The 17,303-nt window shown below is 39.9% G+C and overlaps 1 protein-coding gene across 1 annotated transcript in view; it reads right to left on the minus strand.

Annotated features, from left to right (window-relative positions):
* Positions 1-17,303, minus strand: part of ddb1 (damage-specific DNA binding protein 1) — a 260,804-nt gene that overhangs the window by 7,266 nt on the left and 236,235 nt on the right. Inside the window, exons 25-26 of the mRNA XM_034160167.1 lie at positions 5,868-5,970; positions 5,019-5,142 (exon numbers count right to left, since the gene is read on the minus strand). Of these exons, the coding sequence (XP_034016058.1) occupies positions 5,019-5,142; positions 5,868-5,970 (227 nt within the window). The remainder of the gene's footprint in view (positions 1-5,018; positions 5,143-5,867; positions 5,971-17,303) is intronic.

Here is a 17,303-nt window from a genome sequence, read left to right on the forward strand (position 1 = left end):
TTAAAAGGGAGTTTTTCCTTCCCACTGTCGCCAAGTCCTTGCTCACAGGGGGTCGTTTTGACCGTTGGGGTTTTTCTGTAATTATTGTATGGCCTTGCCTTACAATATAAAGCGCCTTGGGGCAACTGTTTGTTGTGATTTGGCGCTAGAGTAACAAACAAAGTCGTGACAGACATTTTCACTTCTCTGCATGTGGGGTCGCAGCACAACATGACTTCAGAGTGTCAGGAGGTCTTTGGTAAAGGTACAGGCTTTACTCATTAGTCCTGCTGTTTAGAATCTGGACTTTGTTCCATCTGCTTCAAAAATACCTAATTACCAACTCTTTCCCACCTTTTACAGTGTTTTCATAGACATCACTGCAGATACACCCAATCCAATGAATAATGACTTTTTTAAATTGCTGGATATCAAAATACAAAAAAAAAAAAAAAAAAAAAAAAAAAAAATATATATATATATATATATATATATATATATATATATATATATATTACCCTGCAACCTAAAAAAGTATTAAATCGTAAGTGCATGTTTCCTGCAGAAGAAAACTCTGGATTCTTGCAGCACAGCAGCATGGTTTCACTGCAAGGCATTTAAAGAGGACAAACACTGAGTCATTCTGAGAACGCTGAGTACATCACACGGGCAAATCTCACGGTGACGAATCCTTCACCTTCAACAAGAACTTATTTCAACTGCACAACACAGACTGTGCACACAACATACCGACCTCATACACAAACAGCACTGCAATAATGTCAAAGTGGATTACAGTTGCTAAGCAATGAAGTCAAAGATTCCTAAACCTGTGTCCAGTGATACTGTTTACTGGCAAAGTGTGTCTGTCTGTGTGTCAGGTTTCAGTCAAACAAGAAGAGAAAAGCACAAAGAAAAAAAAAAAGTTTGAGACAATTCACCAAAACATAAACACAGAAGAAAACCACTGTAAAACAAACTTTAAATTATGTAAAAAAGAAGAAGGAAAAAAATAAATAGCCGTCCTTCAGTTCCACCATGAAAACACACACAGACACACTTCCAGGTGGTTTGATTGTTTACTGCCACATTGTCTTCAAAGAATTCCCTCACTGCCAGATTGCTTTGGGTTCTTCCTGCTCTCTAGCATCCGTGTCACACTGATTTCAAGTATTTTGAATTGTTACTGATCTGTGATGACTTGGTATGAAAATGTCATGGAACTGAACTTAAACTGTTGCCAGCTGGACTGACCCCCTGGGTGCCTGACCAGCTTTCTGTTTGTGACCAAACCTGTGTGTCTGCTGCTAAATGTCAGCTAACTGTATTGATTTGCATTTCTTGTGACAGTAAAACTGTTTTCTTTCTTCCCTTTTGTTGAGGTTCACTGCATTAGGGTCAATCAGTTAAACTGAAGTTGTCTTCATACTTGAAGATCAGCTCTTGAGATCAAGCTGGTGGTCTTCCGCATGGAATCCAAAGGCCCAAATAGCTTCACCTAGAGCAGCATTCATCTGTACCAGATTTCTTCCCTCAATAACTGGAAATTCCTGCAGTCTGGTGCATTACTGGTTCTGTGCCTAGTCCTCAGTCAGAAGATTGTCTATTATTCCAGGTCTTGTTAGCTGGTGGTAATGGTATTGCTGATGGACTCAGATTTGATGGTCTTTGTCTCTGTGAGTCAGACTGGATTTCCCTATTCTTCGTGCTTCAAAATAAACTTTGCCATTGTTTCCGTCTGTTGATTTCTTTCCACACCACAGTGTGAGGGGATCCACTCTCACAGTGGTCTCAGGCACTGGATGCTGTGCAGAACCTTCTGCAGCTGTGGCAGGTTGCTCTGGTGGCACTGCTTGCAGCACTGACAGACTTCCGGTCAACACCACCACCCGAGTGGGGATTTGGCTTGGGACTTTGGCGAGGGCAGTAGCATCTCCTCCTCTCCTCTGTGTTTTCCTATCTCTGCCCCAACCTTCAAAAGTCCAAACTTCAACAGACTGTGAATTCTTCAAGCTATATTTAGAATAACCATAGAGTGATCAGCTGGTCTCTCAACACGATTGGCACCATTTTTTTTCAACAAGGAAATCAGGGCTGGGGACCCTGCGTGCCCAGATGGAACCTATCCTGCAGGCTATGTTCTCGATGCCCGGAAGAAGTGGCGTGCTGCATGCTTGGCACCACTCTCCGTGGAAGATGTCAAAGATTTATTCTTATTTGCTTGTATGGTAGGAGGGCTGATGCTGATTGGGTTATGCGCTGCCCTGACCTACTGGAAAATTGGCAAGATGGCTGATACCAGAATCATGACCCCACATCTGCCCGTCATGATTAATGAGGTGGGCAAGGCGGTACAATCTCAGAGTGCGTTAACTTTTGAACTCAAACACAAGTTGGAAAACATCTCAGAGCAACTATCTGCCTTGCAAAGGAAGATGTTGAAGACCAGGGAATATTCATAAATTGGATTCCAAAGGTCAGAGGAGCCGCAAATAGAATTTCTGTGTCTTTCGGCCTAACTCAAAACATGGCAGCCTTATCAGCTACTGAAGGTCAAAACGCCTCGCTTGTTTTCCTCCAGAGGGATTTGAATGGCCTTGGTGAAGCATTCGGCTCCCCTTTTATCTGCCCTCTCTTACAGCCTGATGTTGTCAAGGCAACTCCAGACTTTATGCACACACGGACAGAGACTGCACACATGATGCTCTGCCACTCCGGGAGGCCGTGCGGCACAGGCTGCAGCCCCCCCAAGCTCAGCTGCGCGGGACAGACCCTGCTGCAGCCTACACTAATTTTGCATCAATACGGATGACGGACTGCTTCAAAGTTTAGCGCACATAAACAATATCAAACGCATATGTGTTGTTTTAATTCTGATGTGTGCCATTATTACGTTCAACTAGTAATAATTGTGGATTAATTGCTGTATTTTGTCTGAGGTAATTGGGTGTGAAGATGAAATGCCCTTTTAGGGATCAATAAAGTTGTCTGAACTTGAGTGTTGTGATGGCATTTATTCTCACTCGTCTCTCTGGACTGATGCTGAGCACGTGTACAGACTGAGCACATGTATGCAGCTGAACCTGTTCACAATATTTCTGAGATCGCAACAACACAGCTGTCATGTCAAATGCTCCAGCAACATCCTGACTATATAACCACAGGCGCAGCGCTGTGCTGGTGAAGGTGCACAGACCACACGGTCGCACTGTGACGACGCAAAGAGAACTGACCGATTAAAGAAACCTCACAGCTTTGGGGTGTGTGTGTGAGGGACATAGCTGCAGTGAGTGAGAGATGCAGTCTGATGAACATTAATAATACTAAGTTTATAATTAACAAAACAGTCAAGTGTGACTACTTTGAAGCTAAAATGAAGAAGAAAAAAAAAGATTTTCCTCACAGATGATACATTTTTCATGTTATTTCATGACGTTTAAGACCTTTAACACACACAGCACCTACGACACGCTAATGCACTGACATCAGCCAGTGCAGATCCCGTCTGCTTGCACATAAAAGGCCATCAAATTTAAGTCCCAAAATGTATCCATTACAATTAGTGACAGCTGTGCGTGTGAATGCTCTACCAGGAAGGAGCAGCTGGCTGTCTGTGCACATGACTCGTCACGTGCGGCGCCTCAGACATCACGTCTGATAAATCCAGCCCACAGCACACGCGGCGCCTCAGACATCACGTCTGATAAATCCAGCCCACAGCACACGCGGCGCCTCAGACATCACGTCTGATAAATCCAGCCCACAGCACGGGGCAGCAGTGCACCTGCTCTCAGCTTTATTCATTATGACCACTAGAGAAGGACTTAACAAAAACGTACGACATAAATCACTAAATTATGAAAAACAACACGTCACGTTTCCCCTCAGATCATCAGTCTGATTCTGAGGACACATTAAATCTCGACTGAAGACTGATCTATTCTTATGTCTGTCTCTGTGATATTGATTTGCACTTTTATCTCTTGTTTTAATTGTTCAAAATTTATTTCACTGGATTTCATTGTTTGTTGTAATAAATCTCTTGTACAATGGATTGCTGTTAGTTGATGTTATACATTGTTGTGGTTGCCCGAGTGGCTGGTTGCCCAACCAAGTGGGTCCACTTGATGGACCCTGTTCTTCTTGTGAAGTGCCATGAGACAACCTCTGGTGTGATTTGGCTCGATACAAATAAACAGAACTGAATTAAACTGACTAGATCAACAGAAAAGCAAACTTTTTCCAAACCCTGTGCAGTTATTAAATGAATAATTTCTGCATTACGAACTGTGTTTTGCTGCTTCTAACTGATCTCCACCCTTTGCTTCTGTTCTGATGGGTCACCGGTCAGTGGCACCACCTGAATTTATGGTGCAACCAAAATCAGCAGAAAACCTGAGAACACACTAATGCATACTCAAAGGTACAGTGAAAGAAATTCTTTACTGCCTTGATGGAAACAAATCATTTTAGTAATAACAACGTCTGATTAAGATCCCATCACACGGTGTGTCACCACTGTATGAGGCTTCACTGGAATCCATCAACCAGTTCAGGAGGAGATGCACTTAAACATCTCCTGGGAGATGGACACTACGATTCATAAATATGCTGCCAAACTTTTATTTATGGGGGTTTTACAGCAATCAAGGCAAAGGTTTTGCCTCAGAGAACTGTTTTGACTGACCTTTGGTCCTCACACAGAAGATGACCCCAAACAAATGAAAATTCATTATTAATTCAACTATTTATATAGTGTACAATTAGGAACCTTCTCACAGTGTTACATAGAAGTTAAGATCTGGACCTTTACCAGCCTACTGGTGACATCACTCAGTCACAGAAAAAATAAAATACAACAGCAGATAAAGAAATTAATATCTGCAGCATGAAGTATGTGAACCACTCAGTTCCAAAGTGTCAGTATAAACCTTAATGGAAGACAGTGAGCAGACACACAACGGTGACAATCACATTTCATCCAATTCAAATATCTTTGATATAAAATCTGTAGGTTTCAGACAGACATGAGCGCCTACCTGGAGGGTGCTGACTACTTCCTGCATCTTGGCTCGACCAAGGTCCAGGAAACTCTCGATCAGGTCGCCGTCGATAAATCCAGTGGCTTGTTCCGTCTTGCGCTCGGTGTGGAAGGACCTCCAGGTGCAGTGGAGTTGAGGAACAATGGTACAGAGCGATTAAACTCTCTGCTCTCTTCATAAATGATATGACGGCGCAATACAGAACTGACAAACGACAGACAAACCTGTTCGCTTACTAACATCACACACTCCTGAAGCCGAGTTAACTCTACGTGTTACTGCAGTCTGTTTTTTACTCTGCGACTTTCCTCTCTTGTACTTTCTGGTAAACAAATTAATCTCGGTGTCGCAGACTGAACGGTCCGCCCCTAAAAATCAGTCTGCCTTTTGCATCTGCGCATGCGTCATTTCCGACCACAGCAGCTTGTCTGAGACGGTCTCTTCACCCAAAGCAATCAAATGGATTAATATGATTATAAACCATCAGATGATGAAGGTAAAACCCCTTAAATCACTCTAAAGTCAGTTTGAAGCAGAATTTCGTGACCCTTTGAAATGACTGACATACAGTGAACGCATCAGCTAGCAGCTCGTTTAGCCGCGGCGCTCTGATCACTTCCTCGGTCTTATGATGACATAATGCTGAATTTATGTGGAAATGATTGTTTGTAGAAAAGCTTCAGATATCTGTGGCTGAGACAGATGATGGCTGGAGGCAGTTTGAAGCAGAAACGAGGTGATAATCAGTGAACTGTGTCATCGGGGGACAGATTTTTAGGCGGACCGTTCAGTCTGCAACACCGGACATCTCTGTGCACAACCTTTGAGACAAAATAACAAGGATATAAGCTGTGCTCAATCTTGCCCACGCTCTTGATGACTTTGTTGAGACGATTCTGCAGATCCAGGAGGAGGCTGTACCAGCCCTCAGACAGTGAGGTCACCAGGCCTGTGTCATAATGAAACAAACCAACAAATATTACAATACCAATATATCTGTGGATGTATACTTGAGAAAAGGCAATGACACGTCACATATTGTGATCAACCGTTGGGGTTTTACATCATTATTGTATGGCCTTGCCTTACAATATAAAGCGCCTTTGGGCAACTGTTTGTTGTGATTTGGCGCTATATAAAAAAAAATTGATTGATTGATTGAAATGTGAGGCTTGATGATTTACAGTTAATAAGAACTTTATTATAAAAAAATAAATACTGGGCTGCAGATGGTTTTCTACAATTCTGCAAAATATCACAGATGATGCAACTCAAAAGTAAAAATAATTATTTATAGATATGAGAGTTAAATTATCACTGTGGCCACATCTCCAGAATTCAAGTTTCATGCTGCTACATTGGTTGACATCGCCAACGGACATGAATAAATGAATGAATGAATAAGTTTTATTCAGCATGCACATAAACAAAATACCAACATAAGAATCTCTTACTAACAAAAATAGAAAAAAAAAACAGAAGAAAATACAATAACTCAAATGATTTCCCAAATGGGTGCAGCTGAAAAAGCTGAAGCAAAAGCTTATACCCCCCCCCCCCCCCCCCCCCACACACACACACCAGTTATGATACACATTTAAATGCACTCAGAACAAGGTAGAACCACAACAACCAACAAAAAAGAACCACAAAAACAGTTCACCTAATATAACATACTATAGTAAGAAATTATGTTTTCATAAAGTCTTTTGACACCTTCCAATGTACCAGATGATTTAATACTATCAGAACATTTATTCCAGATTCTAACACCCCTTACAGAAACACAATGACTTTAACAGTAGTTTGAATCTTTCTTCTTTCAAATGTCAATGTTCCTCACAAATGATAACTGGACTCCCTCATTTTAAACAACTCCTGAACGTGTAGAGACAAAGATTATTTTTAACTTTGTACATGATCTGTAACATAAAATAATCCACCAAATTTCAAAATACACAGAAAAGCCAACAATTGGTTTGTTGGTTCGTAACATGTTTTTTTTTTTTTACTTATAACTCTTATAGATTTATTCTGTAACAGAAAAACTGAATTTGTTTTTGTTCTATACGTGTTTCCCCAAACCTCAATACAATAGGTCATATATGGAACAAGTAATGAATGATACAGCATGACCAACAAATGTTGGGGGAGAAAATAATGTGCTTTGTACAAAACTGAAATAACTTGAAAAATGCCAAGAAATTTAGTTCTATATACAATTTTAATTTCAACATTGTTCAATGATAAGTTTCTGTTTAAATTCCTGGGTTTATTTCCAAATATAATACACTTAGTCTTACCAAAATGAAGTGACAATTTATTAGAATCAAACCAATATTTAAAATTTAGTAAGTCCCGCTCCATCATTTCCAAAAGTCATTATCGGCTTTGCTCAAAAAGTAAATGAGTCCACCCACCACTTTAATCATATTTTAGATCTTGTTCTGACTTATGGTATGGAAATAGAAGACTTAACAGTATTCCCTGAAAACTCCCTTCTGTCTGATCATTTTTTAATAACATTTACATTTACCCTGATGGACTACCCTGCAGTGGGGAATAAGTTTCATTACACTAGAAGTCTTTCAGAAAGCGCTGTAACTAGGTTTAAGGATATGATTCCTTCTTTATGTTCTCTAATGTCATATACCAACACAGAGCAGAGTAGCTACCTAAACTCTGTAAGGGAGCTAGAGTATCTCGTCAATAGTTTTACATCCTCATTGAAGACAACTTTGGATGCTGTAGCTCCTCTGAAAAAGAGAGCTTTAAATCAGAAGTGTCTGACTCCGTGGTATAACTCACAAACTCGTAGCTTAAAGCAGATAACCCGTAAGTTGGAGAGGAAATGGCGTCTCACTAATTTAGAAGATCTTCACTTAGCCTGGAAAAAGAGTTTGTTGCTCTATAAGAAAGCCCTCCGTGAAGCTAGGACATCTTTCTACTCATCACTAATAGAAGAAAATAAGAACAACCCCAGGTTTCTTTTCAGCACTGTAGCCAGGCTGACAAAGAGTCAGAGCTCTATTGAGCTGAGTATTCCATTAACTTTAACTAGTGATGACTTCATGACTTTCTTTGCTAACAAAATTTTGACTATTAGAGAAAAAAATACTCATAACCATCCCAAAGATGTATCGTTATCTTTGGCTGCTTTCAGTGATGCCGGTATTTGGTTAGACTCTTTCTCTCCGATTGTTCTGCCTGAGTTATTTTCATTAGTTACTTCCTCCAAACCATCAACATGCTTATTAGACCCCATTCCTGCCAGGCTGCTCAAGGAAGTCCTACCATTATTTAATGCTTCAATCTTAAATATGATCAATCTATCTTTGTTAGTTGGTTATGTACCACAGGCCTTTAAGGTGGCAGTAATTAAACCATTACTTAAAAAGCCATCACTTGACCCAGCTATCTTAGCTAATTATAGGCTAATCTCCAACCTTCCTTTTCTCTCAAAGATTCTTGAGAGGGTAGTTGTAAAACAGCTAACTGATCACCTGCAGAGGAATGGTCTATTTGAAGAGTTTCAGTCAGGTTTTAGAATTCATCATAGTACAGAAACAGCATTAGTGAAGGTTACAAATGATCTTCTTATGGCTTCGGACAGTGGACTTATCTCTGTGCTTGTTCTGTTGGACCTCAGTGCTACTTTTGATACTGTTGACCATAAAATTTTATTACAGAGATTAGAGCATGTCATAGGTATTAAAGGCATTGCGCTGCGGTGGTTTGAATCACATTTGTCTAATAGATTACAGTTTGTTCATGTAAATGGGGAATCTTCTTCACAGACTAAAGTTAATTATGGAGTTCCACAAGGTTCTGTGCTAGGACCAATTTTATTCACTTTATACATGCTTCCCTTGGGCAGTATTATTAGACGGTATTGCTTAAATTTTCATTGTTACGCAGATGATACCCAGCTTTATCTATCCATGAAGCCAGAGGATACACACCAATTAGCTAAACTGCAGGATTGTCTTACAGACAAAGACATGGATGACCTCTAATTTCCTGCTTTTAAACTCAGATAAAACTGAAGTTATTGTACTTGGCCCCACAAATCTTAGAAGCATGGTGTCTAACCAGATCGTTACTCTGGATGGCATTTCCCTGATCTCTAGTAATACTGTGAGAAATCTTGGAGTTATTTTTGATCAGGATATGTCATTCAAAGCGCATATTAAACAAATATGTAGGACTGCCTTTTTGCATTTACGCAATATTTCTAAAATCAGAAAGGTCTTGTCTCAGAGTGATGCTGAAAAACTAATTCATGCATTTATTTCCTCTAGGCTGGACTATTGTAATTCATTATTATCAGGTTGTCCTAAAAGTTCCCTAAAAAGCCTTCAGTTGGTTCAGAATGCTGCAGCTAGAGTACTGACGGGGACTAGAAGGAGAGAGCATATCTCACCCATATTGGCCTCTCTTCATTGGCTTCCTGTTAATTCTAGAATAGAATTTAAAATTCTTCTTGTTACTTATAAGGTTTTGAATAATCAGGTCCCATCTTATCTTAGGGACCTCGTAGTACCATATTACCCCATTAGAGCGCTTCGCTCTCAGACTGCGGGCTTACTTGTGGTTCCTAGGGTTTGTAAGAGTAGAATGGGAGGCAGAGCCTTCAGCTTTCAGGCTCCTCTCCTGTGGAACCAGCTCCCAATTCAGATCAGGGAGACAGATACCCTCTCTACTTTTAAGATTCGGCTTAAAACTTTCCTTTTCGCTAAGGCTTATAGTTAGGGCTGGATCGGGTGACCCTGGACCATCCCTTGGTTATGTTGCTTTAGACGTAGACTGTGGGGGGTTCCCATGATGCACTGTTTATTTCTTTTTTTGCTCCGTATGCATCACTCTGCATTTAATCATTAGTGATCGATCTCTGCCCCCCTTCTCGGCATGTCTTTTTCCTGGTTCTTTCCCTCAGCCCCAACCAGTCTCAGCAGAAGACTGCCCCTCCCTGAGCCTGGTTCTGCTGGAGGTTTCTTCCTGTTAAAAGGGAGTTTTTCCTTCCCACTGTGGCCAAGTGCTTGCTCATAGGGGGTCGTTTTGACCGTTGGGGTTTTTCATGGTTATTGTATGGCCTTGCCTTGCAATATGGAGCGCCTTGGGGCAACTGTTTGTTGTGATTTGGCGCTATATAAGAAAAAAGTTGATTGATTGATTGATTGATTAACATACAACAAAAACAGCAACAGCCCAAGGACTGACCCTTGGGGCACCTCACATGTAATCCTCAATAATTCTGAATTTGTCCCTCCAAAATGAACACAATGATACCTATTACATAAATAACTAGCTAACCAGACCAGGGCCAATCCTCTCTCACCGCACTTCTGTAATTTGTCCAATAATAAAGTGTGATCTATGGTATCAAATGCTTTCTGTAAATCAAAGAAAACCCCTACAGTGTATTGCTTCATCTCTATTGCATTTCCTTCATCTCTATTACATATGAATGAATGAATGAATGAAAACTGTTTATTTCGAACATTTGATACAACAACAATTACAAGTTCCTACTGTGTACCCAACATGTCCGAAAAGGGGTAGGGTGAAGCATCAGCTTATTTATCCCTACACCTTCTTCCCCACAACCAGTAATACCCTTTGCCACATATACACATAGATTCCTACACACCTAAACCGATATATATAGATATATATATATATATATATATATATATATAGATATATATATATATATATATATATATATATATATATATATATATACACATACACACATCAACATACATACACATATACATACACACATCAACATACATACACATATATACACATATACACATATATATACACAAACATAAATATACAGCTACACATACCTACTTATATACAAAATACTATATATTTACAAGCCGAAGCAAAAAACAAAAACACCCTAACCCTCATTACCCTTCCTCCTCCCTATACCTAGAAAAAACCATATTTTTGTACCGCTGTTTGAACTGGTTCATGCTTGGACATTGCTTGAGCCCCACTCCCAATCTGTTCCACATCCTCACCCCACAGACAGAAATACAGAAACCTTTTAATGTTGTTCGTGCCCACTGATGCTTTAAATTAAATTTCCCCCTCAGACTGCAATCCCCTAATCTGTTAAAAAACATGTTTTTAATATTTGCTGGAAGTAAATTGTTTATTGCTTTATACACAATTTGTACTGTTTGAAAATGAACCAAGTCTGTGAATTTTAAGAATTTGGATTGTAAAAATAGTGGATTTGTATGATCTCTATAGCCAGTATTATGAATAATTCTTATAGCTCTTTTCTGCATTACTGATAGTGATTGTGTTGTACCTTTGTAAGTATTACCCCATACCTCTGCACAGTACTGTAAATATGGTAAAACCAGTGAGCAGTAAAGAATGCGGAGTGAGTTGTGGTCCAGAATATGTTTCGCTTTGTTTAGAACTGAAATGCTTCTTGACAGTTTACTTTGTATATGTTTTATATGAGTCTTCCAGTTTATCTTATCATCTATTATCACCCCCAGAAACTTATTTTCATGTACCCTTTCAATATCTACCCCCTCGACTTGTAACTGAACCTGTATGTCTGTATTACAATAGCCAAATAACATGTATTTTGTTTTACTTAAGTTTAATGATAATTTGTTTCTGTCAAACCATATTTTCAATTTTCCCATTTCTATACTGATCCTCCTCAGTAACTCCTGCAAATCCCCCCCTGAACAAAAAATGCTTGTGTCATCTGCAAATAATACTAATTTTAATATTTTGGAAACATTGACAATATCATTTACAGAAATTAGAAATAGTTTTGGACCCAATACTGACCCCTGTGGGACGCCACAAGCATTGTCCAAGCATGATGATGTATATTCCCCCAACTTCACAAACTGTTTTCTGTTACTTAAGTAGCTTCTCACCCAGTGCAACACCAACCCCCTAATCCCATACTGTTCAAGTTTATTGATTAATATGTCATGATTAATTGTATCAAAAGCCTTTTTAAGGTCTATAAATATTCCAACTGAATGTAATTTGTGGTCTATGTTGTTTGTAATCTCCTCAACTGATTCTATTAATGCAAGTGATGTTGAACTATGTGCTCTGAATCCATATTGACTATCAGTAAGTAATTTATGTTTATTTATGAATTTGTCTAATCTATTATCGAATAACCTTTCTAATAATTTGGAAAATTGTGGAAGCAAAGAAACAGGTCTATAATTTGTGAAGTGGTGTCTATCCCCAGTCTTATACAGCGGCACAACCTTAGCTATTTTCATTTGATTGGGAAATTTACCGGTTTGAAATGATAAGTTACAGATGTATGTTAATGGTTCTACAATCCATTCAATGACCTGTTTTACCACCATCATATCAATTTCATTTAAATCGGTAGATGTTTTATATTTACAATTATTCACAATGTCTATAATTTCATTTCCATCCACTGCTGTGAGGAACATTGAACAGGGATTTCTTTCTATGAGATTATTATCCCAATCCTCAGGTTGGGAATCGGGAATTTTTTCTGCCAAGCTTGGTCCAATATTTACAAAAAAATTATTAAAACCGTTGACTACCTCATCCTTATTTTCCTTCTTGACATTATTATTAATGAAATACTGAGGGTAACTCTGTTTTTTATTACCATTTTTGATAATGCTATTTAATATATCCCATATTCCTTTAATATTGTTTTTGTTATTATATAAGATGTTACTATAATATTCCTTCCTACATACCCGTATAATATTAGTTAATCTATTTTTGTATTTCTTATATCTATTTTCTGCCTCTTTAGTCTTTAGTTTTATGAATTCTCTATACAGTGTATTTTTCTTATTACATGCATTTCGTAACCCTTTCGTCATCCATGGTCGAGCTTGGATTTTTTGTTTTCTGTAGTCTTGTTTAATTGGACAATTTTTATCATATAATGATGTAAATATTTGTAAAAAAGTTTCATATGCACTATCAACATCACTTTCACTGTATACCTTTTCCCAGTTTTGCTCCTGTAAATCCTTCTTTAGTGTGTTCATGTTTTCCTCTGTCCGCACTCGCCTGTATTTTATTTTCTCCTCTGGCTGATTCCGCCGATGGTTTCTATTATAAACGATGAAAACTGGTAGATGATCACTAATGTCATTGAATAATAATCCATTCACAGTGTTATTCTCAATATCATTGCTGAATATATTATCAATTAAGGTGGCACTATGGGATGTAATTCTGCTTGGCCTGGTGATTTTTGGATATAAACTCATACTGTACATTATACTGATAAATTCATCTGTTATTTTATGCTTATTTGGATTGAGCAGATCAATATTTAAGTCACCACAAATGAACACAGTTTTTTGATTAGTTTTTGAGAACATTTTTCCCATACAGTCAGTGAATGTTTCAATACTAGATCCTGGTGCTCTATATATACAGCTGACTAATACATTTTTGCTTTTTTCTTCACATATTTCAATAGTTATACATTCTAATAAGTTATCAATCACAGTTGTCATATTGTCTACTATTTTATAATCCATGTTCTTATCCACATACACAGTCACTCCTCCTCCACTCTTATTTTTTCTGTTTACACAATTAAATTCATATCCATCCAGTTCAAAATCCATTCCTTTATCTTCATTGATCCATGTTTCTGATATAGCAATTATGTTAAATATTTTTTTAAACTGACTTAAATATTCTTTAATGTTGTTAAAGTTTGCATATAGACTTCTGCTGTTGAAATGGATTATTGATAATTTGTTATCTGTTTTAATGATCCGATTAAACTGTTCATCTGTATAATAGCAACAACTGTCATTGATATTTGAGAAGAAATTATTGTCCGGGTCTATATCGTGCTCCAAGTCCAGTACATTGTGGTCTGTGTATTTAAATGTTCTCAGTTCTACTTTTCCATGATCAGCAATCCTTTGAGTTATATCCTTCTTGTCTCCAGATGTAGATGAATAGGTAGTAGATGAATAGGTTCCTCTGGTCTGTGTCATGGTGTTGTGATGTGTTTGTGTCCTCATACCTTATTGGTCATATTTGTCCAGATCCTCGCTTTAAGAAACACTATTGTTCATATTTGTCCAGCTCCTCGATGTTCCTTATTGCCATGACTTTTGCTTGTTCTGGTGATCCGTTCAGTTTGATGAATATTTTACAGTTTGAAGTCCATGTGTGCTGGATTTTTCCCTGTTTCTTCAAGAAGCGTGCTTTCCTGGCGATGTCTGCATTCCGTTTGGTGAGATGTTCATTGATGAATACGTTTGTCCCTTTCAGTTTTCTTCCTTGTTTTAACAGTGCTGTTTTGTGTTTTCTGTTGATGAATCTCATGATGACGGTTCCTTTATCACCGTCATTTCTCCGGGGCAGAGGGTGGCACGCTTCAATGTTATTTAAATCCATTTCTATACCTTTAGATAGGAGGAAATCAGCAACCTGTTTTTCCACAGAGCTGACCACCTGTTCACTGGGCTCCCCTCCGCTCTCATCTGTTACCGCCCGTGCGTAGGACCGTGGTTTGATGTGAAGACCTGTGATGATGACGTCGTTGATTCTGGTGTACTGCTCCAATTCAGCCACTCTATTTTCTAGCTGCACCAGATGCCGGTCTTTCTCGGCATTCTGGAGCCGTAATGCCTTCACCTCCTCCACCAGATCCATAATTGATTTCTGTTGCTGCTTCACAACAGAAATCTCCTCTGATAGAAAGTCCAGAGATTTTTTAATATCGTCACCTTCCTCCGCTGTCAGAACCTTCTTAGGCCCCATGGTCGGCTTATGAGCAGCTTGTCGATCGCCGATGTTAACAGCCTGCGTTGTTTGTCACCGGGATGGATCTGCACTGCGCTGGTGCCGCGCGGCCTCAGTGTTTCCGCGCTGATGGATCCGCGGTGGCTGCACGAGGCCTCGGGGAAGCGGCACTCGTGACGCAGCGTGCGGCCTCAGTGAATTCACCACGTTGGGCGGGCCTCGGACGTTGTTGCTGTCCAGTCGCTGGGCTAAGTTGCCGGTTGAGGTGGTATTCCCACTGTCCGGGTTGGCAAACACCGGCGTGGCAGATGGCAACTACAAACACCACCTCTGAAAACTCAGGTACAAACTTTTTGCAGCTCGCTCTGATGACACGCAGCTCTGACTGACTGTGACATAATCATGAGATGGATTTTCTGGAAACTCAGACATTCTTTAAGCAAAAAGATGTGTGTCTTGCAAATTCAGGCTCAAATCAAGTGAGAGGTGATCGTTCTTATGCACAGGTGATAATCTGGACTGTAGGGATGTGGGTGGAGGAGGCACAAAAGAGGAAAACCAGGAATTTTTTTTTTTTAACAACTGATGCATTCTCCAACATTTTCTGGAGGTTTAACGACTTGTTTTTCCAATGAATTCGTACATTATGTACATTTATACAGTACCAGTCTGGACACACTAACCCAGTCAACTGAACAGCAGAGAGTGACCAAACGTTTGACTGGTTCTGTATCTGAGAAACACATTTCCCTAACATGAAGCATTAGAATGGAAATACTGGGGGCAGAAATGTCTCAATCAGAGAACAAACAGAAATTTAAAGTAGTAGTTTTTCACTTAACTCAAAGCAGCCATTGTTATTCTTTTTCTGTATGAGATTACACTGAATAAAATCAATGCCATCTACTATCCAGCTTCACAGTGACAAAATGTGTTTGCTACAACACCCAGCTTAAATGGACTGCATTTCTACTGCGTTTTCCCATCTGCATCAGACGCGCAAAGCGCTTTACAATAATGCCTCACATTCACCCTGATGTCAGGCTGCTGCCATACAAGGTGCCCACTACACACCAGGAGCAATAGGGGATTAAGGACCTTCCCCAAGGGCCCTTAGTGATTTTATAGTCAGGCTGGGATTTGAACTGAGGATCTTCTGATCTCAAGCCCAACATTTTACCACCAAACCATCACCTACCCTTAAACCACGAACATAACATGTTGATTATAATACAGTAATGAAAGATTCTTTTTTCCATGATACAGTGATGCTGGCCAACGTTCTACTGCTTCTTTACACACACACACACACACACACACACACACACACACACACACACACACACACACACACACACACACACACACACACACACACACACACACACACACACACACACACACACACACACACACACACACACACACACACAACCTGCCCTGTTGGTGAGACTAATAATCAGAGGCTGCTCTTCCCTCATCCTCCTTTGTTTGGAACTACACTCAACAAAAATATAAAAACAACACTTTTGGTTTTGCTCCCATTTTGTATGAGATGAACTCAAAGATCTAAAATTTTTTCCACATACACAATATCACCATTTCCCTCAAATATTGTTCACAAACCAGTCTAAATCTGTGATAGTGAGCACTTCTCCTTTGCTGAGATAATCCATCCCACCTCACAGGTGTGCCATATCAAGATGCTGATTAGACACCATGATTAGTGCACAGGTGTGCCTTAGACTGCCCACAATAAAAGGCCACTCTGAAAGGTGCAGTTTTGTTTTATTGGGGGGGGATACCAGTCAGTATCTGGTGTGACCACCATTTGCCTCATGCAGTGCAACACATCTCCTTCGCATAGAGTTGATCAGGTTGTCAATTGTGGCCTGTGGAATGTTGGTCCACTCCTCTTCAATGGCTGTGCGAAGTTGCTGGATATTGGCAGGAACTGGTACACGCTGTCGTATACGCCGGTCCAGAGCATCCCAAACATGCTCAATGGGTGACATGTCCGGTGAGTATGCCAGCCATGCAAGAACTGGGACATTTTCAGCTTCCAAGAATTGTGAACAGATCCTTGCAACATGGGGCCGTGCATTATCCTGCTGCAACATGAGGTGACGTTCTTGGATGTATGGGACAACAATGGGCCTCAGGATCTCGTCACGGTATCTCTGTGCGTTCAAAATGCCATCAATAAAATGCACCTGTGTTCTTCGTCCATAACAGATGCCTGCCCATACCATAACCCCACCGCCACCATGGGCCACTCGATCCACAACACTGACATCAGAAAACCGCTCACCCACACGACGCCACACACGCTGTCTGCCATCTGCCCTGGACAGTGTGAACCGGGATTCATCCGTGAAGAGAACACCTCTCCAACGTGCCAAACGCCAGTGAATGTGAGCATTTGCCCACTCAAGTCGGTTACGACGACGAACTGGAGTCAGGTCGAGACCCCGATGAGGACGACGAGCATGCAGATGAGCTTCC

Source organism: Thalassophryne amazonica, chromosome 2, assembly GCF_902500255.1.
Source record: "Thalassophryne amazonica chromosome 2, fThaAma1.1, whole genome shotgun sequence".
Lineage (NCBI taxonomy): Eukaryota > Metazoa > Chordata > Actinopteri > Batrachoidiformes > Batrachoididae > Thalassophryne > Thalassophryne amazonica.